This window comes from Brachionichthys hirsutus, chromosome 15 (assembly GCF_040956055.1).
Source record: "Brachionichthys hirsutus isolate HB-005 chromosome 15, CSIRO-AGI_Bhir_v1, whole genome shotgun sequence".
NCBI lineage: Eukaryota > Metazoa > Chordata > Actinopteri > Lophiiformes > Brachionichthyidae > Brachionichthys > Brachionichthys hirsutus.
Window position 1 is genome coordinate 1,172,435 of NC_090911.1, and position 23,069 is coordinate 1,195,503.

At 46.3% G+C, this 23,069-nt stretch overlaps 3 protein-coding genes across 3 annotated transcripts; 2 read left to right on the forward strand and 1 right to left on the reverse strand.

Annotated features, from left to right (window-relative positions):
- Positions 1-2,479: 2,479 nt before the first annotated feature.
- Positions 2,480-7,606, reverse strand: dnajb4 (DnaJ heat shock protein family (Hsp40) member B4). The gene is made up of 3 exons (XM_068748547.1): positions 7,294-7,606; positions 3,853-4,418; positions 2,480-3,260 (listed from the first exon to the last, which is right to left on the reverse strand). The coding sequence occupies exons 1-3, from the start codon at positions 7,502-7,504 to the stop codon at positions 3,030-3,032; spliced, it is 1,008 nt and encodes a 335-aa protein (XP_068604648.1). The 5' UTR covers positions 7,505-7,606; the 3' UTR covers positions 2,480-3,029.
- Positions 7,607-8,412: 806 nt separating this feature from the next.
- On the forward strand, positions 8,413-14,385 carry slc25a24l (solute carrier family 25 member 24, like). The gene is made up of 10 exons (XM_068749101.1): positions 8,413-8,535; positions 8,622-8,748; positions 9,106-9,193; positions 9,543-9,654; positions 9,742-9,897; positions 9,979-10,116; positions 10,200-10,310; positions 12,062-12,229; positions 12,304-12,442; positions 12,514-14,385. The coding sequence occupies exons 1-10, from the start codon at positions 8,413-8,415 to the stop codon at positions 12,699-12,701; spliced, it is 1,350 nt and encodes a 449-aa protein (XP_068605202.1). The 3' UTR covers positions 12,702-14,385.
- Positions 14,386-14,886: 501 nt separating this feature from the next.
- fubp1 (far upstream element (FUSE) binding protein 1) lies at positions 14,887-22,201 on the forward strand. Its single transcript, XM_068749356.1, has 18 exons — positions 14,887-15,000; positions 15,389-15,479; positions 16,265-16,300; positions 16,419-16,455; positions 16,538-16,584; positions 16,673-16,744; positions 16,816-16,873; positions 17,088-17,250; positions 17,349-17,447; positions 17,540-17,768; positions 17,976-18,215; positions 18,316-18,476; positions 18,556-18,707; positions 18,788-18,862; positions 18,956-19,095; positions 20,089-20,151; positions 21,449-21,609; positions 21,844-22,201. Exons 1-18 carry the CDS (start codon positions 14,908-14,910, stop codon positions 21,850-21,852), a joined length of 1,926 nt encoding a protein of 641 aa, XP_068605457.1. The 5' UTR covers positions 14,887-14,907; the 3' UTR covers positions 21,853-22,201.
- Positions 22,202-23,069: the final 868 nt, after the last annotated feature.

The window sequence follows — 23,069 nt, forward strand, 5'->3', positions numbered from 1 at the left end:
CTAGATTGCTGTGGTACTAGATTGCTGTGGTACTAGATTACTGTGGTACTAGATTACTGTGGTACTAGATTACTGTTATACTAGATTGCTGTGGTACTAGATTGCTGTGGTACTAGATTGCTGTGGTACTAGATTGCTGTGGTACTAGATTACTGTGGTACTAGATTACTGTGGTACTAGATTACTGTTATACTAGATTGCTGTGGTACTAGATTGCTGTGGTACTAGATTACTGTGGTACTAGATTACTGTGGTACTAGATTACTGTTATACTAGATTGCTGTGGTACTAGATTGCTGTGGTACTAGATTACTGTGGTACTAGATTACTGTGGTACTAGATTACTGTTATACTAGATTGCTGTGGTACTAGATTACTGTGGTACTAGATTACTGTGGTACTAGATTACTGTTATACTAGATTACTGTGGTACTAGATTACTGTGGTATTAGATTACTGTGATACTAGATTACTGTGGTACTAGATTACTGTGGTACTAGATTACTGTTATACTAGATTGCTGTGGTACTAGTGTAACCGGTTCATTAATAAGTGTTTATAATTACACAAAATTGTCAGTGTGTCATGTTTCTATTATACCTGGTGTGTCATATGCGTGCAGACTTCAGGTCCTCCAGCTCCTTCTACCTTATGTTTGGGAGAGTTCCCCGATTGCCCGTGGATCTCCTTTTCATGAACGTCCTTCATGATGATTCGGTTTGTGACTACAACACCTACATCAAGTCACTAAGGGAGGATCTTCACTCGGCTATGGTATTGGCCCATGGACACAGTGCTATTGAGCAGAAGCACCAGTCCGACCAGTACAACAAGCGTGTTAAGGGCTTGCCGTTGTCCGTTGGAGATCGGGTGCTGCTGGCAAACAAGGGAGTGAAAGGGAAGAGGAAGCTGTCGGATAAGTGGGAGGCAGTTGTTTATGATGTTGTTGCTTCTAAGCCGGACCTGCATATCTACAAGATCAGAGACCAAGCAGGCAATGAGAAGACTGTGCATCGGAACTTACTCCTCCAGGTCAACTTCCTGCCATTAGATGTCTCGCTGGATGCGACTGAGGCTCAGCCTGTCACCGATGTCGCCGTTGCCTCAGAGGGGCCTGATGTCTCGGTAGTCGATGAAGAGGCTGTGTCATCCTTGCCCAGTGCCCCTCCGAGTGATGTTGTGTCCAGTGTTGACCGTACCTCGTCATGGGTTCAGCGGCAGTCACCCGATGAAGTGGGGGACCTGTCGTGTGATTCCTCCGTTGGGCTTGCTAGTGTCCCTTTGGTCTCCCATGTTGAGTTGAACGATCCCCCTGACGGGCCCCGAGCCACTGATCTCGGCCGCTACCTTACCACGCGCTTTGGCAGGATTGTCAAACCGGTCTGTCGATTGATCGAGTCAATGACTCAAGTGGAGTCTATGTTTGCCCCGGAAAGGGTTAATTTTCCGGTTATAACTGTTTAGGTTGTGAGGCGCCCTTCTTTTTTTTTGATTGTGACTTGGTGTGAGTTGTAACCAGTCACTTGCTACTCGGGAATATTCCTCATGTTTTATGCACATTGTGAATGGTTGTCGTCCTGTGGTGTAAAAGGCACCACTTTTTGTTTTTGGCAACCAGTGATGTGTTTTTGGTATTTTGTGGAATTCTGGGGGGCGAATGTAACCGGTTCATTAATAAGTGTTTATAATTACACAAAATTGTCCGTGTGTCATGTTTCTATTATACCTGGTGTGTCATATGCGTGCAGACTTCAGGTCCTCCAGCTCCTTCTTCTATGGTTTTATTTCTTCTTCGTGTGTCTGTGTGTCTGTTATAAATACTGAGTTCTCCCGCTGCCTCTTCCCTTTTCGTATCTGATCGCGGAAGAGGTCAGTCGTCCCCAATACCTTGTGTGTGTGAAGTAAGTGTGGGGAGATGCTAACTGTTGCATGTCTTCTCCCCCTTTAGTTTGGGCCGGATCGTATGCTAGCGACGCATATTGATGTTTTATTTTATATGTCAACCAGATTAAACGGAGAGTGCCTCCAAAGGTTCCCGCTGTATCCCGTGGCTCCTTCCTGCATCACACGCTGCACGAAATTACACAACGCAGAAGTCCACCGGTCACACTAGATTACTGTGGTACTGGATTACTGTGATACTAGTTTACTGTGATACTAGTTTACTGTGATACTAGATTACTGTGGTACTAGATTACTGTGATACTAGTAATTACGTCTTTCATGGAGCACAAACACAAATGGTTCCGTTTTAACGGCACTCAACTTCACGATGAGTGATGTGGCGCCCCCTGGTGGAAAATGTAACTGCCTCTGTTTCTGGCAGCTGATCTCCAGCAGCTGAACATCAGACATCTATATTTACACATTCATAGTTTACACGTTTAGTAAGTACTGCATTCAGTCGGGATGTCAAGTTTTACAGTAACACAACTCGTGACTGGAGGAGGATCCGAACAAAATGAAACAGTCATCGCTTCGTATGGAAATATTTATTGTGAAAATTATGCGTTTTTCACATCAGCCTCTAAAGCACACGCACTCACACACATGCACGCACGCACACGCACGCACACAACGTTGCGGTTGCGCGTGTTCATCCATTCTCTCCACGACAGCGTCTGAATCAAGTCATTGATTCCATGACAAAAACAAGTGACAGTAAATTCCTGTCAGTAATTAAGCCCGTAAAAATCTCAATAAAGAAGAAGAAGGAGAAGACGAGGAAGAGGAAGAAGAAGAAGGAGAAGACTCATTCGCTTCCTAATATTTCCGAATGACAAAAACCAGAAGATGAAGGATTCTGACAAACCCCCAGACACTAAAGCTTGTACTTATCAGCGATCAGAATCTTGCTCTTGGGTCAGCATGCATGATATTTATGAAAACACACACACAGCGAGCTCAGAAATAGAAACTGCACATTGGCGAGTGGGAGGTCCATCTGTGAACTGGTAGAACCGTCCTTGCGCCTGCGTTTGTGTGAGCGCGTCATGGTAACGAGGATGAGTGGGATGAGCTCCTTCATCCTAGGTCGGTAAATGCCGCTTCAGGACGTCCTTGGCGTTTCCGGGCAGCGCGTCAGGAAAGTTAACGTCAAACTCCACCACCAGATCCCCCCTTTGCTCGGGGTTTTTGGGGAGGGGGAGACCCTGTCCGGCGACGGTCTTTCTCATGCCGGGCTTGACGACGTCCGTTATCTTCATGTTGCACGTCTTCCCATCTATCGTGGAAACGGTAACCGAGCATCCGCACAACGACTGAAACGACAGGAAATAGAGGCGAGAATCAGGGAGGATTACGCTGAACCGTGAGCGAATGTTCCTCCTCTTATACGAAAAACATTCTAGCATATCAGCAAATGAATTATTTAAGGAATTAACGCTTTTCTATTTCTCAGAATTCCTGTTTTTAAACAATTGAGCCCAATTCAGCTGCGGCCTGCACACGAAATGACCGGAAACCTCGCCAGGGGACGACGGCTGCTTGGAATCATTCTGTTCAAGGACGGGGAGGGGGGGGGCTTCAGGGGGCTTTCTGATTCGAGAGTGTTCCCTCGTTTTCTCGTCTTCCAGGTGAAGCCTGTTCAATCCACAGGACAGCTCTGGAAGAGCGAGAGAGGCTCGCGTGCCTGATCGAAATGCGAGGCAGTGAGATCTCCCTCTGAGAGCAGGAGGAACACACAAACGCATCTTCGTGCTGTGTGTGTGTGTGTGTGTGTGTGTGTGTTGATGATCTGGATTATGTAAGTGCATCGCCACAGCGTGCAGCTCAAAGATTCGCTCGTCCACGCTCAGCTCGCTGCGTGTGACCGATCCATTGATCGGACTCTATTAATAGAACGCGCCTCACCTGTCGTAAGCTCACGCGCACGGGATACACGATGTTGGAGCCCTCTCGTCTAAAGTGGGGGTGTGGTTTGTCCTTGATGACAAAGACGATGTCAGCGGGAATGCTGCCGGCCGACTCGTCTCCCTCTCGAGGGAACGTGATCTTGGTGCCCTCCTTCCAGCCGCGTTTGATCTCGATGGCGAGGATCTTGTCCTCCGCCCGCATGGTCCTGCCGTCTGGATTGAGTCTTTTCCGGGAGATTTTCATCCTCTTGGTGCAGCCGTGGAAGACCTCCTCCAGGGAGACCCTCAGCTCGTGCACGATGGCCGGGTCCTGCTTCCGCCGCTGCTGCCCGCCGAGCCCGTCCCGGGGGAAGCCGTTGAGGTTGAAGCCGGTGAAAGAGCCAAAAGGGTCATTTCCTTCTACTTCCATGTCCTCGTCGTCTCTGCCGTTGTTTTTCCGTCCAAAGAAGATATCGAAGGGGTTTGAACCCCCGAAGAATGTGGCGAAGGTGGCGTGAGGGTCACCGTGGAAGGTGTAGCTGAAGGCCTGTCCCTCGCCAGCGGGCCCGTTCCCTCCTTTAAGACCTGCCACAGAAGACATTCACCCGTTATCGTCTCCACTCACAATCAGCGAGAGGACCTTATTCCAGATATGATGTTTATTAATGACAGAATTACAAATTCAGCAATCAATAAATATGAGATGCATCGGTTATCACCTGCAGCTTGTAGCTGATTACGTGACATTTGGGTTTATTGATTTGTTTTATGCACATTCCTCCTCGTGGAGTGGATATAATTTATTTTTGGAGTATTTGTCCAATAAAATAACATCTGAAGAGCTGCAGGGAAATGTCATAAGTGATCAAATAAATAAATGAGTTCTGATATTAAGTTTAGTAAAAACAATTTGAGGGGGGGGGTATCATCATTGTCATCAGTCTGGAAGATGAGTCTTTGTTAAATCAGGTTTTACAGAATATAATGTTATAATAAGGTTGTGGGTTTGGATCTGCATGCTCTCTCCGCTCCAGGCTTCATGAAGCCTTTAAAGGAGTCATATTGCAAGCTATTCATGCACAGGCTTCTGGGGGGGGGGGGGGGGCAGTGAACAGTGACTAAAGAAACGCACAATATGACACCGTCAGAGCTGATTCTCTTCCCACTCATCACCATCTGGACTTCATATTAATGTACTACCGGACTGATCTACACATTAAGGCATCTATAATCACTGTGGTAATAACCCTGTAATAACACCTTCATATTAATGTACTACAGGACTGATCTACACATTAAGGCATCTATAATCACTGGGGTAATAAGCCTGTAATAACACCTTCATATTAATGTACTACAGGACTGATCTACACATTAAGGCATCTATAATCACTGGGGTAATAAGCCTGTAATAACACCTTCATATTAATGTACTACAGGACTGATCTACACATTAAGGCATCTATAATCACTGGGGTAATAACCCTGTAATAACGCACCTTCATATTAATGAAGTACTACAGGACTGATCTACACATTAAGGCATCTATAATCACTGGGGTAATAACCCTGTAATAACGCACCTTCATATTAATGAAGTACTACAGGACTGATCTACACATTAAGGCATCTATAATCACTGGGGTAATAACCCTGTAATAACACACCTTCATATTAATGAAGTAGTACAGGACTCATCTACACATTAAGGCATCTATAATCACTGGGGTAATAACCCTGTAATAATGCACCTTCATATTAATGTCCTACCGGACTGATCTACACATTAAGGCATCTATAATCACTGGTGTAATAACCCTGTATTAACGCACCTTCATATTAATGTACTACAGGACTGATCTACACATTAAGGCATCTATAATCACTGGGGTAATAACCCTGTAATAACACCTTCATATTAATGTACTACAGGACTGATCTACACATTAAGGCATCTATAATCACTGGGGTAATAACCCTGTAATAATGCACCTTCATATTAATGTACTACAGGACTGATCTACACATTAAGGCATCTATAATCACTGGGGTAATAACCCTGTAATAACGCACCTTCATATTAATGTACAACCGGACTGATCTACACATTAAGGCATCTATAATCACTGGGGTAATAACCCTGTAATAACACACCTTCATATTAATGTACTACAGGACTGATCTACACATTAAGGCATCTATAATCACTGGGGTAATAACCCTGTAATAACACACCTTCATATTAATGTACTACAGGACTGATCTACACATTAAGGCATCTATAATCACTGGGGTAATAACCCTGTAATAATGCACCTTCATATTAATGTACTACCGGACTGATCTACACATTAAGGCATCTATAATCACTGGGGTAATAACCCTGTAATATCACACCTTCATATTAATGAAGTACTACAGGACTGATCTACACATTAAGGCATCTATAATCACTGGGGTAATAACCCTGTAATAATGCACCTTCATATTAATGTACTACAGGACTGATCTACACATTAAGGCATCTATAATCACTGGGGTAATAACCCTGTAATAACACACCTTCATATTAATGTACTACAGGACTGATCTACACATTAAGGCATCTATAATCACTGGGGTAATAACCCTGTAATAATGCACCTTCATATTAATGTACTACCGGACTGATCTACACATTAAGGCATCTATAATCACTGGGGTAATAACCCTGTAATATCACACCTTCATATTAATGAAGTACTACAGGACTGATCTACACATTAAGGCATCTATAATCACTGGGGTAATAACCCTGTAATAATGCACCTTCATATTAATGTACTACAGGACTGATCTACACATTAAGGCATCTATAATCACTGGGGTAATAACCCTGTAATAACACCTTCATATTAATGAAGTACTACAGGACTGATCTACACATTAAGGCATCTATAATCACTGGGGTAATAACCCTGTAATAACACCTTCATATTAATGTACTACCGGACTAATCTACACATTAAGGCATCTATAATCACTGGGGTAATAACCCTGTAATATCACACCTTCATATTAATGAAGTACTACAGGACTAATCTACACATTAAGGCATCTATAATCACTGGGGTAATAACCCTGTAATAACACACCTTCATATTAATGTACTACAGGACTGATCTACACATTAAGGCATCTATAATCACTGGGGTAATAACCCTGTAATAACACACCTTCATATTAATGTACTACCGGACTGATCTACACATTAAGGCATCTATAATCACTGGGGTAATAACCCCGTAATAACACACCTTCATATTAATGAAGTACTACAGGACTCATCTACACATTAAGGCATCTATAATCACTGGGGTAATAACCCTGTAATAACGCACTGGAGACCTTATATTTTGCTGAACAGCTGTTTTCTGTTTTGCTGGCCGCCTTGACAGCCAGCTGTGAACCAAGACATTACCTTCCTCTCCGTACTGATCGTAAACGTCTCTCTTCTTGGGGTCGCTGAGGACTTCGTAGGCCTCGGCGACCTCTTTGAATCTCTCCTCGGCGGCTGCGGACGTGTTTTTGTCCGGATGCCATTTCAGCGCCTGCTTCCGGTAGGCTTTCTTCACGTCGTCGTCCGTCGCTCCTCTCGGGATCCCCAGCGTGTTGTAGTAATCCTTGCCCATCGTTCACGGGGGGGGTGGAGGAATGAGACGAGCGGGCTGGACGGGGCTCTGGACGGACGGACGGACCCCCGAGGAGGGGGGGGGGTCAACGCCGCGGACCTCCTGCTGTTGATCCGGACTGTCTTTAAATAGACGCAGCTCCTCCTGATCCGCAGCGCCAACGTCAAGTTCAACACGAGACGTGAAGCCGATCCGGTCAGCTGTTCTGCCGGGGGGGGGGGGGGGGGGGGGGGGGGGGGGCACCGGGATAATCCGGTGCCCCCCCAACCATTTCACAAAATTCACACACGCGCATGCATGTCCTGAATGAAGTAAAAGCTACAAATGATGCATTAATGATTAACGCATTGTCCATAGTGTGTGTGTGTGTGTGTGTGGGGGGGGGGGGGATAAGAACTCTTAGTCTTCCTATTTGTCCTGTTTTGGTTTGTTCTTCTGTCTGTCTGGGAGATAACTCAAAATGTTCTGGTCGGATTCTGATCAGACGTTCAGGGGATCGTTCCAGAACGGTTTAGAACATTTTGGTGACGATCCAGAGAAGATGCTGGATTATGGATCGCTGCATTTCTTGATAACATTGCAGTCAAAATGTGTTCCTCAATATATCGGTTGATTATTGATCGATGTTCATGAAAACGCCATTTGTTTAAAGATACCAAGAACAATTTAGAACCTTTTGATGTTTATCCAGATCAACATGTAAATGGGTTGAGTCTGACGGATTAGTGGAAACAGCGCCACCTGCTGTCTGGGTTTGCCTCTGAGCTCTGCCCATGAGTCAGCGTCTTCCAGAGCTGCAGGTCCAGAACCCCGATGAATACCAATGCAGCGTTTCTCCTCTTCAAACAACCGCGTCGAAGTGAGGGATCGTCTTTACGCAGTATATTTTTTTTGTGTCTAATTCAAACATGGATCAGTTCCGTGGCTTGTTTGATAAACTGGACCGGGACAAGGATGGTTTCATCTCAGTATCGGAGCTGCATAGTGAAATGAGGAAGCATGGCATCGTCTCAGCGGAAGGCAAGGCCCAGGTAATGTGAGCTTTACCGTCCCTCACCCGGTTCCAGGTTGTTTCTGTCATTCTTGAAACATTCTTCATTGAACTTTTCCTTCCTAGAATATCATTCATGCTTATGACAAAGACAAAGACGGCCTGTTGGATTACAAAGAGTTCCTCAGCTACATGATGGACAGAGAGAGCAGATGGAAAATTCACTTCCACGACCTTGACAAGAACAAGTGTGGTGAGCGGTCACAGAAGGAAGCGTGTAAAATAGTGCAATAGCTTGATGAATAAACGCGACGACATGTTGGCATTAGGAAGACAGGACTTATTTATTATAAACGATGCTAGCTCTATAGCAATAAACTGTGTTCTAAGGTCACACGAGAAAAAACAGGCATTCATAAAGCTTGTTTATGGCAAGCAGGTGACAACAGGCTGCGACCCTTGCACTCGGAGAGTTTGCAGTATCGCCTCCCAGAAATGTGCAGTACAGTCTGATGCTTGTGTACGCGTGTGTACGTGTAATCCATGTGTAATCCATGTGTAATCCATGTGTAATCCATGTGTAATCCATGTGCAATTCTTCTCTGATCAGGAGTGATTGACCAGGATGACATCATATGTCTGTTTAAGGAGTTAGGAGTGGTCATATCAAAGCCGAACGCAAAGCAAATTATTCAAATGTAAGAGCTTTTGCTTTCCCACTCCAGCATGGATTTATAGTCGTGTTTAAACCGACGCCGATTTACGTTGCACGTTTCACACACTTCTAATTTTCAAACGCGTGTTTCCTTGCAATATCAAATATCACTCACATGGCTACACAGACTATCGTGCGTGATATAATTATTAATTCAAGAGCGTTTCATTTGAGGCTTGTGGACACAATGGCTACACAAAAATAAATAAAAAAAAGAACTTTGAATGACGTATTTGCTACTGTTCAATAAAGTCAGAGTCACCAACCTTGAGGACCTTTTTGTAAAGTGCAAAGCAAACTCGGCTGATCTGCTGTTTTGTTGCGGACGCCAGGATGGATAAGGACAGCTCGCTGACTGTGGACTGGGCTGAATTCCTGCACTATGTCATCCTTAACCCCGTGGACAACATTGGGGAGCTGGTATCGTCATGGAAACACAATCTGGTGGGACAATCTGATGGCGTGCCTGAAGTGTGATGCCTGATACGTGAGCAACGACACTAGGATGAAAGGACGGTTAACCTTCTGCAGGTTTTCGACGTGGGCGAGAGTCGCGCGATGCCCATCGAGTTCCCCGAGGAGTCCAGTCTGGGTCAGTGGAGGACGTTCGTTCTTGCCGCAGGCCTGGCTGATGCAGTTTCCCGAAGTCTGACGGCACCCATCGACCGCCTGAAGACACAGCTCCAGGTCAGCTACGCGCCTGGTGGCGCTTTATGAAACAGACCCCAGGAGGTGAACCACTGGCCGTTCTCCCATTCTGCTCCATAGGTGTATGGATCGAGGGCCTTCTCTCAAGGCTTTCGGGAGATGAAGGCAGGTGGCTTACGATCAATGTGGCAGGGCAACGCCGTCAACGTGCTGAAAGGAACGCCGCAGTCGACGCTCCAGTGTCTCATCTACGCCCAGGTGAGGCACAGAGTGACAGACAGACTCTAATTATTGATGCTGGGTTCCTATTCGTGCTTGAGCAGCTCCTCTTCTTTGTCCAGATGAGGGTTTCCACCCAAAGCAGAACACAGGAGAACCTGACGGTCCAGCAGCGCTTTGGCTTGGGTTGCGTGTCCGGTGCCGTGGCTCACGCTGCTTTCTACCCTTTAGAGGTACCAGAGATCAGTGGCAGGTCTGAATGCTTTCGTATTAGTGCCCTGCCTTGTTATTACTGCCCTCTCTTGTTATTACTGCCCTGCCTTGTTATTACTGCCCTCTCTTGATATTACTGCCCTGCCTTGTTATTACTGCTCTGCCTTGTTATTACTGCTCTCTTTTGTTATTACTGCCCTGCCTTGTTATTACTGCTCTCTTTTGTTATTACTGCCCTGCCTTGTTATTACTGCCCTCTCTTGTTATTACTGCCCTCTCTTGTTATTACTGCCCTGCCTTGTTATTACTGCTCTGCCTTGTTATTACTGCCCTGCCTTGTTATTACTGCCCTGCCTTGTTATTACTGCCCTCTCTTGTTATTACTGCCCTGCCTTGTTATTACTGCCCTGCCTTGTTATTACTGCCCTGCCTTGTTATTACTGCCCTCTCTTATTATTACTGCCCTGCCTTGTTATTACTGCCCTGCCTTGTTATTACTGCCCTGCCTTGTTATTACTGCTCTGCCTTGATATTACTGCCCTGCCTTGTTATTACTGCTCTGCCTTGCTATTACTGCCCTCGCTTGTTATTACTGCCCTCTCTTGTTATTATTGCTCTGCCTTGTTATTACTGCTCTGCCTTGTTATACTGCCCTGCCTTGCTATTACTGCCCTCTCTTGTTATTACTGCCCTGTCTTGTTATTACTGCCCTGCCTTGTTATTACTGCCCTATCTTGTTATTACTGCCCTGCCTTGTTATTACTGCCCTCTCTTGTTATTACTGCCCTGCCTTGTTATTACTGCCCTCTCTTGTTATTACTGCCCTCTCTTGTTAATACTGCCCTCTCTTGTTATTACTGGGCATTTAATATTACAGAGATTTCTAGCAAGCATCATCTTATAGCTGAGTCAATTCCTCACAACGAAACAATTTTGTTTTTGGACGCTTGCAATAATGTCTCTCTTATAAGGAGGTTGTGTTTTTACTAATTAGGAGTGGACAAACGGATTTGTTGCATTTTCTAAAGCTCTGGATCTAGATCCAGAAGAAACCACCATTACTGAAAGTGTTCTTTTTGTGAATAACTTCTAAACTAATAATGATATCAACATGAATCCAATTGTTAAAGGTTTGTTCATGGTTAAGGAATCTAAAACTACAGAGAATGAATAACTGCAGGGCCATTATTCTTGGTGTGAGTCACAGTATAGGGAACCTGAGGTGCTCGGCGGACGTCTGCACTCTGCTTTTTTAGTTTATTGGGATTTTTAACGTTGTAACAATTGAATGTTGTTAAAATGGAGAATTGGATTCTAATTACGATCTTATAGTATGAGACTGCAAACAAACAACATTTTGAAGAAGAACTCAGCTGTCTAATGCAGTCATCATGAAGACAACTGATGCATAAAAACGTTTGAGATGCTGTATAATAATACTGTACCGGTATTCAAATAATGAAAACACAACTTCACACCGATATCTCGCTTTAATTCTTTACGGATATGATTTACGTCCCATTATCAAGAAAACTGAAGAAACAGGAAAATCGAGAGAAAAAAACAGATAGTCATTGATCGGACAGAACGAGGCAAGCAAAGACACAGTCTGGCGAGGAAGCTGGACTTTGTCCAGGTGAACCTGAGAGCAGAGGCATCAGAGCGTCGCGTATTAAAAATAAATCTAATGTCTGAAATGATCTCTTCATTCTAAAAATGTTATCATAAAATGCTTCTTCCAGCCGTCTCCGCCCTCTTGTCGTCCTTCCAGGTGCTGAAGGTGAGGCTGAACCTGCAGCAGGCTGGCACCTACAGCGGCGTTATGCTGTACGCCCGATCCATTTACAGACAGGAGTCGATTTCATCCTTTTACAGAGGATTCACGCCGAGCATTCTCTGCATGATCCCCTACGCCGGTGTGGAGTGTGCCGTTCATCAGGTCAGACATGATGACGACGCAGGAAGATCCGCTGAAATCTATCTGGAGGTTTTTAACTGTACTTCTCACTGTAGTCCATCATGAACTGGGCAAAGAGCGATCCGGCCTACAACAGCGACACCAAACTATTTTTCTTCAGTTTTGTGGCTTTTGCTTCTGGACAAGTGACCAGCTATCCACTGGCAGTGATCAGGACTCAGCAGCAGGCACAAGGTAAACCTTGTTGCTTTTTCCTGACACACACGCGTGAGATATACGCAATAACTCTGCAACCTCTCTTCCAGCTTTCTGCTCGGATTCCCGACCAGCCGCAGGGGTAATACGGAGACTTCTAGGGATATACGAAGGACGTGGAATTAGAGGATACTATGACGGAATGGGGGCCAGCTTCATCAGGGCTGTTCCGTGTGCTCTGATCAACTACACGTTGACTAGACAATTTGAAAATCTGTTTTCGTCGTTGGGGTCTTGATTGTGAAAGCAGTTGCTCTTCTCTGTGTATTGAACTGTGCCCTAAACGAGGATCAATCTTTGATACGTCTGTAGCTTCTGTAAACCGACCAAGAGAGATGCAGAAGATTTTAAATTTAACACCCCTCCCTAAATGCTGATTCGTGGTATTGAATTTCTCATGTAAATGAGTTTATGAATTGTCTGCTCACAACAGGGCTGTGTAAAGGAGGAAGTGTTTTTTTAGTACGAACTGTACAAACAATACTATATTTCATTAGACATCGTATTTCACATTATTCATTCATTCATTTCCCAACCGCTTTGTCCGTTACCGGATCAAGCCGGAGCCTATCTCAGAGGCGGGGGGGACACCCTGGACAAGCCGCCAGTTCATCGCAGGGCAACACACACACTCACACCTACGGGCAATTTAGTGTCACCAATACGCCTAGGCTGCATGTTTTTAGTGGTGGGAGGAAGCCGGAGAACCCGGAGAGAACCCTGAGAGAATCCATGCAGACACAGGGAGAACCCGGAGAGAACATGCAAACTCCTCGCAGAAAGGCCACAAGTCGGATTTGAACCCGCGACCCCCTTGCTGTGAGGCAACAGCGCTTACCACTGCGCCACTATCTATTCTAAAAGCCTGGACAGTTTCTTTGACTTGATTGTTTTTATTAAATGAAAACAGGTGCTATATTGTAGAGTGTTATGATAACTTCATGTATTTGAATAGGACAGTACTCATGATTGGAACAGTAGAGTTTAGCTACAATGAACAACAATCAACGACGGCTTGGGGATATTGAGCTCAGATGAATCTGAAAATGTTGGCATGTTCTTGCCCACATTTACAAAAGTGATGTACAAATTAAAGGAATATGTATTTTCATTACAAAATAACTCTGTAGCACTTCTCTGGTGCATCCTTTGAGAGTGCAAGGCCAGGGCACATCATCAGGGGATGCTTCGGGTCTTTACACATCGTCCATCCTCACCCTCTTCCTCTCATGGGCCTCCTCCATTCGCTCCTCCCATGCTACCGTGAGCTCCATCATGACCTGCTATGACGAGTCTGACCACAGGACAATGTCAGGACGCAACGCTGTCTCTGTGATGTAGGGTGGAATTTGCAGGCCTGGAGCAGCACATAGCAACCCCTCCTGTCTTTAGCAAAGGGAACGATATTAATGACTGGGCCCGCCTTACCACAGTTGTTGATGGTTTTAAAGTGATCTCAGTAATTGTGAGCAGAGATTTGTTTGTTTTTTTGCATTGTCCAGAGGTCATTCCAAGCAATGTTTCGCTCTCTCACCTGGTCCCACTCGGTCCATGCTCCCTGCTGCCTCATTGCTAAGTGTTTCACCGTCCTCTCATCTTCCACTTCCGCTCTGATTTCCTCCTGTATTTGCATTCATTTAAATACAACCTGCAATTATACAAATTTGAATCAGGATTTTTCTCTATTCTCTGAAAGATTAAAGTTGAAAAAAAAAGAGATCTTATCTTGCAAGGATAAAGTGGAAACATGACGAGTCCAGTGAAGTGCAGTGAGGTTCATGGCTGGTGAGGCACTGACATTAGTCAGATTTACACACTTATGAGCCAGACAGAACGGCATATTTCCAATTAAATAAGTTGCCTACTTGCCTGACAAAAGAGTGGGTTATTTGCTGGCCTGATGTTTGAAGCAGATCTTTAAACTCCAGTATTATTTTATTAAATAAATCCATTTTTGATTAGTAGTCTTGTTTTGTTAACTTTTTTATGTTAGATATAATATAAACCATGTTTAGCTTTCATTTGGAGCATTTGTTTTAGAATAAACGGCTGCTCAATTGAAAATTGAAGCACTACTTCTCTGCGTAAATGAACGGCAGTAACGTGAGCCTGTGTGCTCTTGTTCGCCCCCTTTCGGTGAGACAGAGTACTGTCTGCCTGATAAATAAGGATGGCAACAGTGAATGCTCTTCCCCTGAAATAATTATTGACAATAACATAATCTATTTAGTACCGACAGCTGTTCGAACTATTTCCATTAATTTAACTTTAATTAATTTAACTTTATTGAATGTCGGAAAATGGTTACTTGGGTTCACTTATTTCGAGATGTTGTGACTGTTATCGCGATACGTCGTTTGACCGCGAGCCCCCCCCCCCCACTTCCTGTCACTGTGACCCGCCATCTTGTTGCGTCGAAGAGGAGAAAGCAGAGAGTAGCAGACATGGCTGACTACAGTAGCGTGGCTCCCCCGTCCTCGAACGCTGGTGGCGGCATGAACGATGCTTTTAAAGACGCTCTGCAGCGAGCACGACAGGTAAGAACTCGCCATTACTAACAGTTATTGCGTTTTAACCTGAAAAATGTTTGAGCGTGACGTAGAGCAGCATGTCTGGCTAAGATAAAACAAGGAGCGACGGGTTGGGGAATAATCGGCAGTGATACGTCACAAAATGAAACCGGATTCAGAAGTGATTCTTGCTCGTTGTACGTAATAAATTATACAATTGTTCACGTTTATATTTGCCTCAGCAGCCGTTCATTTAGTTCCTTCGTGTAGACGAAGTGGGAATGTTCGCGTTCCTTTGTTGGGCCCGACGCCCGTACGCGTGTAGGCCGCAGCCAGCGTGTCTGACCGACCGCGAAATGAGCTGCGAACAAATCATCGAAACTTATTCACCAATTTATATTCTTCTTTGTAACAGATTGCAGCGAAAATTGGCGGCGATGGCGTTGCGGCACCCTCGAGCAACGAGTTCGGCTACGGAGGCCAGAAAAGGCCCTTGGAGGACGCTGGTGGGTATTTTCCCATGCCTAACCTGAATATCGGTCAGTGACTCAAATCGATTCAATGCAAGTCTTAGTAGTTAGTGATTGCCTGTGTGTTTCATTGTAATTTTATGCTAAATTATAATTACCTTTTGAAATATTCTTCATTAAATTGTAATTGTATTAACGCTAAATGAATATTGCTATACATTCCTCGAGTTAACTTCATGCTGTTTATCAGTTACTGCATGTTAATGAAGATTATTTTATTTGTCGTCATTGCTGCCTCTCCTTAATCCAAAGGAACACATTTCACCGATCTGACGCGCATTCCTACGAGCAAAGTGTTAAATCTTTGTGTGACTAATGTGTAATGAGTCCCAACACTAGAGATAATGTTGATTTCAATGTTTTTATGTTTAGTGTTTGTATCAGGAACCCCCCCCCCCCCCCCCCAAGTAAAGGCTGAATTGCAATCATAGCAATAGTTTGAATTTAAGAACATTTATTGTCTGCTGTGTGCAGCATTCAGTCTTTAATATTAAAATTAAACTTGTAGAAGAGCCTTGCCTTAAACCGCCTGTCAGATCTGTTCTTGATCGAGCCCGTTCATCGTCGTCGCTTCTCTTTGGCTCAGTCAGGCAGCTGTGTGGCGCGTTCTGCTTGCTTTCCCTGGGCCCAGTCCTGCCCGAGACGTTACGTGTTTTTCTGGAGTTCATCAGATATGAGGCTGTGGTGTTTGCTTGGACATTGATGTAATTCTAGGTATAAAAGGAGATACTTATGCTGGCTGTTATGTCATGTTGTCACAGACCAACCCGAGACAAAGAAAGTTGCTACAAATGAAGGTAAGTGACCCGATGGTTTAGTTGGAAATTTGGGTTACCGCTTGCCTAAAATTGGAATCGTCAGAAATTCTGTGTACTTGTAAATATATTTTCTAATGTCCTGTGATGTGTTTCCCAGCGTTCTCGGGGATGGGAGGAATGGGTGGCCCACCGCGGTAAATATTCTAGTTTAGAATAAATATTTTTCTTTTTTCACATGTGGTTCTTATTTCAGTCAAATAAATTTGTTCCTCTCAGGTCAATATCAGAGGAGTTCAAGGTTCCTGATGGTATGGTTGGATTCAGTAAGTTTCCTCTCGGATGCTGCACAGTTTCATCGTTAGCTCGGTAATATTCTTGGACTAATGCACTTTTTCTTTTTCTTTCTTGAAGTTATTGGAAGAGGAGGAGAACAAATATCCCGCCTGCAGCAGGAGTCTGGATGTAAAATACAGATTTCCCCTGGTAAGGTTGGATCCGTTGCTGATGTCACCACCTTCTTAGCCTGAGGTTTAACCAGCCTTGCTCTGTTGTAGACAGTGGAGGGATGCCAGACCGATCGGTCACGCTGACGGGGGGGCCAGATTCCATCCAGTAAGTGTTGTCCTGTTTAGTTTCCCCGTGTGGCGTATTGGAATTCATTTCTGTCTCTTCAGATCCAGCACTGTCCTTTTTAGAAATATTTTTTAGCTGTCGTTTCATTTAATTTGCTTGCATTGATGTTTTTAGTTTTATCGGTGAAGGGAAACATGGTCCTGATTGAACGTTCATGCTTTATGAAATGTTTTTTTTTTTTTCCTCACATCAGGGCTGCAAAGAGGCTACTGACAGAAATAGTTGAGAAGGGACGTCCGGCTCCAGCGTTCAACCACAACGACGGCCCGGGAATGACTGTCCAGGAGATAATGGTCCCTGCTTCTAAAGCTGGACTCGTCATTGGGAAGGGAGGGGAGACCATCAAAAGCCTTCAGGTTGGTGTTTGAGTCGCAGGGGCGTCGAGTCTGGCAACCAGTCTGACATTTTGCGTAGATGCACTAATACCACGTTTGATTCTTATTTCAACCTGCAGGAAAGAGCAGGGGTCAAGATGGTCATGATCCAAGATGGACCACAAAATACCGGTGCAGACAAGCCTCTCCGCATTTCAGGAGAACCCTTTAAAGTCCAGGTTGGTCCTGAGCCGTGTGATCAACGCCTGCCGTGTTTTACAGCAAACGAAAGCCCGTTTGACTAAATTGCTCTACCTTCGTTTCTCTTTAGCAAGCCACAGAGATGGTGATGGAACTGATCAGGGATCAGGGCTTCAGGGAGCAGAGGAGCGAGTACGGTTCACGAGTCGGCGGTGGGGGAGGAGGGGGAGGTGGCGGCGGAGGAGAGGGCTTGGATGTTCCAGTCCCACGGTTCGCAGTGGGGATTGTGATCGGCAGAAACGGAGAAATGATCAAGAAGATACAGAGTGACACGGGAGTCAGGATCCAGTTCAAGCCAGGCAAGTGACTCGGGGCCCCTGAACGATACCAAAGTCCTTTTGGGTGCACTCGGTCTATGATGAGAACTCATGCACCACGCTGAGAGCTGATGTATAACCCAACCCTAAAGCTGAGACCCGAACACAAACCCCGGAGCGCCGTGAGGCGTTTCGGTTTGATGCGGGACCTGAATGTAGCGATGGCCTCTAATTGTTCCCTCCCTGCAGACGACGGCAGCAAACCGGACCGGATAGCACAGATCATGGGCCCGCCTGACCAGTCCCAGCACGCAGCAGAAATTATATCGGATCTGCTGAGGAGCGTCCAGGCGGGGGGGCCTCCGGGACACGGCGGCGGCAGGGGCCGCGGCCGCGGGCAGGGGAACTGGAACATGGGGCCGCCTGGTGGCCTGCAGGAGTTCTCCTTCACTGTCCCCACCATGAAGACCGGCCTCATCATTGGGAAAGGCAGGTTACCCCCCCTCCATTAGCATTAGCCGTTAGTTGGATGTTGGCTCAGCTTGCTGTGAAGTTTGGACACGTTTGTGTAAATGTCTGAATTGTTCAGGCGGGGAGACGATCAAGGGCATCAGCCAACAGTCGGGGGCCAGGATTGAGCTCCAGAGGAATCCTCCCCCCAACTCTGACCCCAACATCAAGATGTTCACCGTCCGAGGCTCCCATCAACAGATTGACTACGCCAGGCAGCTGGTGGAGGAGAAAATTGGGGTGAGGCGCGGTGTGTTTAGGGGCGTGAAGGTCGGCGCCATCTTCAGGCCGTTTTACTGGGATCTCGTTTTACTTTCAGGGACCGGTCACTCCGATGGGTGGCCCACACGGCCCACCCGGTCCGCATGGTGGCCCGGGCCCACACGGTCCCCCAGGGCCGCCTGGCCCCCCTGGTGCTCCCATGGGTCCATACAACCCTGGACCGTACAACCAGGGCCCCCCGGGGCCACAGTAAGTGCCTCATCCCTGCAGCTTTGGGTGTTTCATTAGTTATGGCTTGGGTGGCGTGACTGACTCTTTGCTTTCATCAGTGGTCCTCCTGCCCCGTACCAGCCTCAGGGGTGGGGCAATGGCTACCCGCACTGGCAACAGGGGCAGCCCGATCCAAGTAAGTACCTGTTGCATCTCGATGGAACGGAATAACCAGTCGGTAACCCGTACTGTATATCGGCTTGTGTTGCTGCTACGCTAACACCACAGACCTTTTGTCCAGATAAAGCAGCAGCTGATGCCAACGCAGCAGCCTGGGCAGCCTACTATGCCCAGTACAGCCAGCAGCCACAGGCCCCCATGACCCCGACTAGTGGCGCTCCTGGCACCACCCAGTCCAACGGCCAAGGTAACTAAAGTGCTTCTCATTGGGCCAGGAGGCTGCTCCTTAAAGCGCAGGCTGCCCGGGGTCACTGGCAGGAGGCGGGTGGATTCGCTTTACGGCTGCCCGGGGTCACTGGCAGGAGGCGGGTTGATTCGCTTTACGGCTGCCCGGGGTCACTGGCAGGAGGCGGGTTGATTTGCTTTACGGTTGCCCGGGGTCACTGGCAGGAGGCGGGTGGATTTGCTTTACGGCTGCCCGGGGTCACTGGCAGGAGGCGGGTGGATTCGCTTTACGGCTGCCCGGGGTCACTGGCAGGAGGCGGGTTGATTCGCTTTACGGCTGCCCGGGGTCACTGGCAGGAGGCGGGTTGATTTGCTTTACGGCTGCCCGGGGTCACTGGCAGGAGGCGGGTGGATTTTGGTTTCTCTGAATTGACTTGGTGAAATCAAACGTTCTTTTTTTCCCCCCACATTACCCCACGGACAGGATAGATTTCCTCTCCCATCCTTAGGCTGAGAACTCGATCCAGGCAGGAGGAGGACAAACTGCTGGGAATGATTCCCTAATTACAAGTACCGTTCTTTTTAACGGGTGACCCACAGGCTGCAGGTCAGAGTGGACAGGCAGAGTACTCCAAGGCCTGGGGGGAATATTACAAGAAAACGGGTATATGAACGTAGCTTCAGGTGGTCTCGACAGCCAGGCGGCTCTCGGTCGGCTTCCTTTTCAGGTCTGGGTATTTGAGCGCTGCTGGCCTGCTGTGGAGCGTTTTCAGTCTGCATCCACTTGCTTTGACGTTTGACGCCTGTGATGTTTAGACTGCAACACTTCCAGAGTTCTACAGGACTGAGCCGTCGACACAAACCCCGCCTTCTCTTAACTTTGGGTTTTACCAACACCGAAGGCAGAGTTGTGCCGATTGTCTGTAGAGTTAGTCGAAGCAATGTGGGTTGAATGTTGCGCGTTTGTTCCAGAGCTCGTCCGACTCTTTGATGCATCTTTCCCTTCTCTTTGCAGGTCAACAGAGTCAGCAGCCTCAGGACTACACGAAAGCCTGGGAGGAGTATTACAAGAAACAAGGTGGGTGTTCGTTACGAATCCGTCTCCGAGGCTGTCTGTCCCCGTTCTGGTGGTTTAATTTCTAAGATGCTCCGCTGGGCTGTGTCTATCGGCCCGCAGCGAGACGGATGAGACCTCAGAACTTGTGATCTACGTGTGTTCGGACCGGCTTGTCTGTCAGGCTACATTGAGTTCTTTAGTACAAAATGAACACAGTTGGTACGCAAACGTTTGGGCACCCGTTACTAAGATCAACGTATCGGTTTGTCATTTGCTGAGCCTTTGAAGCAGCGGCTGCATTATAATACACGTTATACCTTATGGAAACGGAAACATTTAAGTAGTGAAATAATTTTACTTGGTCCAACAGAAACATTATTGTTGTGCATTTAAATGAAAATAGCCAAGTTCCAGAGGTCTGTCTCTTGTTGTGACCCAATAATTCTCTGTATTTTCTTCCACAATGCTTCTGGCTTGTCCAGATGTTCTTTTTCATGCCTCACGCGACTCTTCTTGTGACGAACACTCAGGAAAGGATTTCTGCTCATCGCCCTTCCAACGAGCTTTTCCTGGTGCGACGTACGCTGGATTGTAGAGCGATGAACGGCTGCGTCATCGGCTGCCAGATGTTCGTGTGGTTCTTGGGCTTGTCTGTTACCGTGCTCACATCCTTCGCCTGCGCCTTGCTGATATTTTCTTTAGCCTTTCCTTCACAAAGACTGTTTCTGTCGCCTTTCATCTCAGCGCTACATTTCTGACTGGAGACAGACGGTGCAAACCTTCCAGATCATTTCTTCTATCCTTCTCCTTAGATTTTAACTCGGTGGACAGATGTTTAGAGTCCCCCATGCTTGAAATCAGTGAGATTGAAAGGGTGCCCAAACTTCTGCACATCCTGTTTTGTACATTACATTTTATTTACAGCATTTAGCCGTAGCATCTACCTGCATGTAATGCTACTCTACGGTCTGAAGAACATTTACATGTCCACCTCTCTGTAGGAGTGAAATCTTGATGCTGTGCTCCCCCTAAGGAGTTAGGGCAAGTGATCATGAAATCTGAGGGGCATAGAATGTTGGTCATGTGGAAGGGTGGCTGTGATTTTCCAGCAGCTCTCTCGTAGAGCAGCTGCTCTATCAGCCCCCCAACAGAATGTCAGAAGGTTTCTGACCTGCCACCGAGAGACAGTGGTGCTGGGTTCGTTCCCCTTCTTACAAATAGCCCACCAGCCGTCTGTTGGTCAGTGTTTTTTTTTCTTTCTTTTTTTTTACCTGATATGAATATCCGTGACCCCCCCTGGGTTTGCTGATCTCCCCAGGTCAAGCGGCCCCACAAGCCCCGGCAGCAGCCGCCACCGCCTCCCAGCCGGGAGGTCAGCCAGACTACAGCGCTGCCTGGGCCGAGTACTACCGGCAGCAGGCCGCTTATTACGGCACAGCCAACCCTCAGTCCATGGGTGCAGCACCACAAGCCCCCCAGGTACGTCCCCAATAAGAATCCTCCCTCCACGTCCACTGAACACCTGCTCGTTTCGTGCCCTAACGGCCTTCCTTCCCCAGGTTTGACAGGGATCCGGCGGCCGCAGCAGCTTCACACACCTAACCAGAACTATTTCTCCCCTACACAGGCTTTTAACGTTTTAAATTTGGGAAGCTGACTCCACTGTTTCCGCTGTTAACATGCAATGTATCTTCTATGTATTTTTTTGCACAGGGCCAGTAATGTGAAGTGGACATAAAGTAAATGCTACATTGTCGAAACAATCCTTTGTTAAATGTTTGGATGCAGACGCCTTGATGAAGATCTTAAATTTCCTTGGTTTCAAAGTGTTTCACACAGATGGCAGGATTCCCCGGCGATCACGTCCCTTCATTTACTTTTGTTGTTTTTTGTTTCTCTTGTAAATGCTTTGTTTTTAGTGAGGCAATTCTAGATATGGTCATTCCAGCCCTGTATTGACATTAAATGTGGTTAGAAGTCTTGTTTATTAAACTGTAGACATTTCCATGTAAATCATCTCAGTTTTAAAAATGCTATTGCCTGTTGTGTTTTTGCAATAAAACAAACTGAAACCTCCTGTGTTGGTAAGTTGGGGTGGTTTTAAACCAAAGGCCGGGGGGGGGGGGCGTATGTTTGTTTCCGTGGGATGGGGGGGTGATGAACATCTGTATGTTTCTGTTTTCGTGGGATGGGGTGGGGGGGTTAAATTCTGAAAAATTCAAGCCGTGTGTGGGATGCATTGTCCAAAAAAGATTGATTCAGAATTGTGCTGTCCTGTCTCTCTCCAACTGTGTGTAAGGCTCTTAGATAAAGTGTGTGCGTGCGGCGATCCTGATTGGTTGAGACCAACGAGCGCCCTTGCTAGACTTGACTCTCTTTCCCTGACTTCAGCCGTAGACAGATGTTTGTCATGAGACAGGCGACGTATCTGCACTGCGACTCGATGCATTTAACTCCGTTGCTTCGGCGCTCCTTTGAAATCCTTTGCCTGGTTTGCAGACGTTGACGTAGTATGCACTGTATTTTTGCCTTGATGGATACTTCCTCCTCCACAGGCAAGTGTAGAGAAGCGGTAAGCAAGTGTTCTTAACATGTTGCCCAGGAAACATGGTTGCGAGAAATGTTGCATATCTTTTTTTAGTGTTGCGTATATATATATCTTGTGCTGTTCTTTTTCCAGGACAGTCAGGTAAATTGCATTGAAACATTTGTCTTGCCCATTTTGAAATTGCGAACTAACTCATGTACAAATTTGTTTATGATGTTTTTTTAGATATAAAAACCTTGCAAACTCGCTTTTTGCTGTGCCCATTCTGTTAGTGTTTATCCAGTATAAGAGCGTAGGTGTTGTAGGGTCGGGTGTGGCTAAGCAGTCTCCATCCTACATTTGAGCCCTTCTATCTGTAAGTACAAAACTGACTCAGAGATTCCCGCCTTTT

Excerpts from the sequence above, each read along its gene's own strand:
- dnajb4 (XM_068748547.1), bottom strand. The coding sequence starts at position 7,504 with ATGGGCAAGGATTACTACAACACGCTGGGGATCCCGAGAGGAGCGACG. Across the intron at positions 4,419-7,293 it reads CGATCAGTACGGAGAGGAAG|GTCTTAAAGGAGGGAACGGG; the intron begins GTAATGTCTTGG and ends CTTCTGTGGCAG. Across the intron at positions 3,261-3,852 it reads TGCGCGTGAGCTTACGACAG|TCGTTGTGCGGATGCTCGGT; the intron begins GTGAGGCGCGTT and ends CTGTCGTTTCAG.
- fubp1 (XM_068749356.1), top strand. The coding sequence starts at position 14,908 with ATGGCTGACTACAGTAGCGTGGCTCCCCCGTCCTCGAACGCTGGTGGC. Across the intron at positions 16,745-16,815 it reads TAAAATACAGATTTCCCCTG|ACAGTGGAGGGATGCCAGAC; the intron begins GTAAGGTTGGAT and ends GCTCTGTTGTAG. Across the intron at positions 18,708-18,787 it reads CAGGGCCCCCCGGGGCCACA|TGGTCCTCCTGCCCCGTACC; the intron begins GTAAGTGCCTCA and ends TGCTTTCATCAG.
- slc25a24l (XM_068749101.1), top strand. The coding sequence starts at position 8,413 with ATGGATCAGTTCCGTGGCTTGTTTGATAAACTGGACCGGGACAAGGAT. Across the intron at positions 8,536-8,621 it reads CAGCGGAAGGCAAGGCCCAG|AATATCATTCATGCTTATGA; the intron begins GTAATGTGAGCT and ends TTTCCTTCCTAG. Across the intron at positions 10,311-12,061 it reads CTGCTTTCTACCCTTTAGAG|GTGCTGAAGGTGAGGCTGAA; the intron begins GTACCAGAGATC and ends TCGTCCTTCCAG.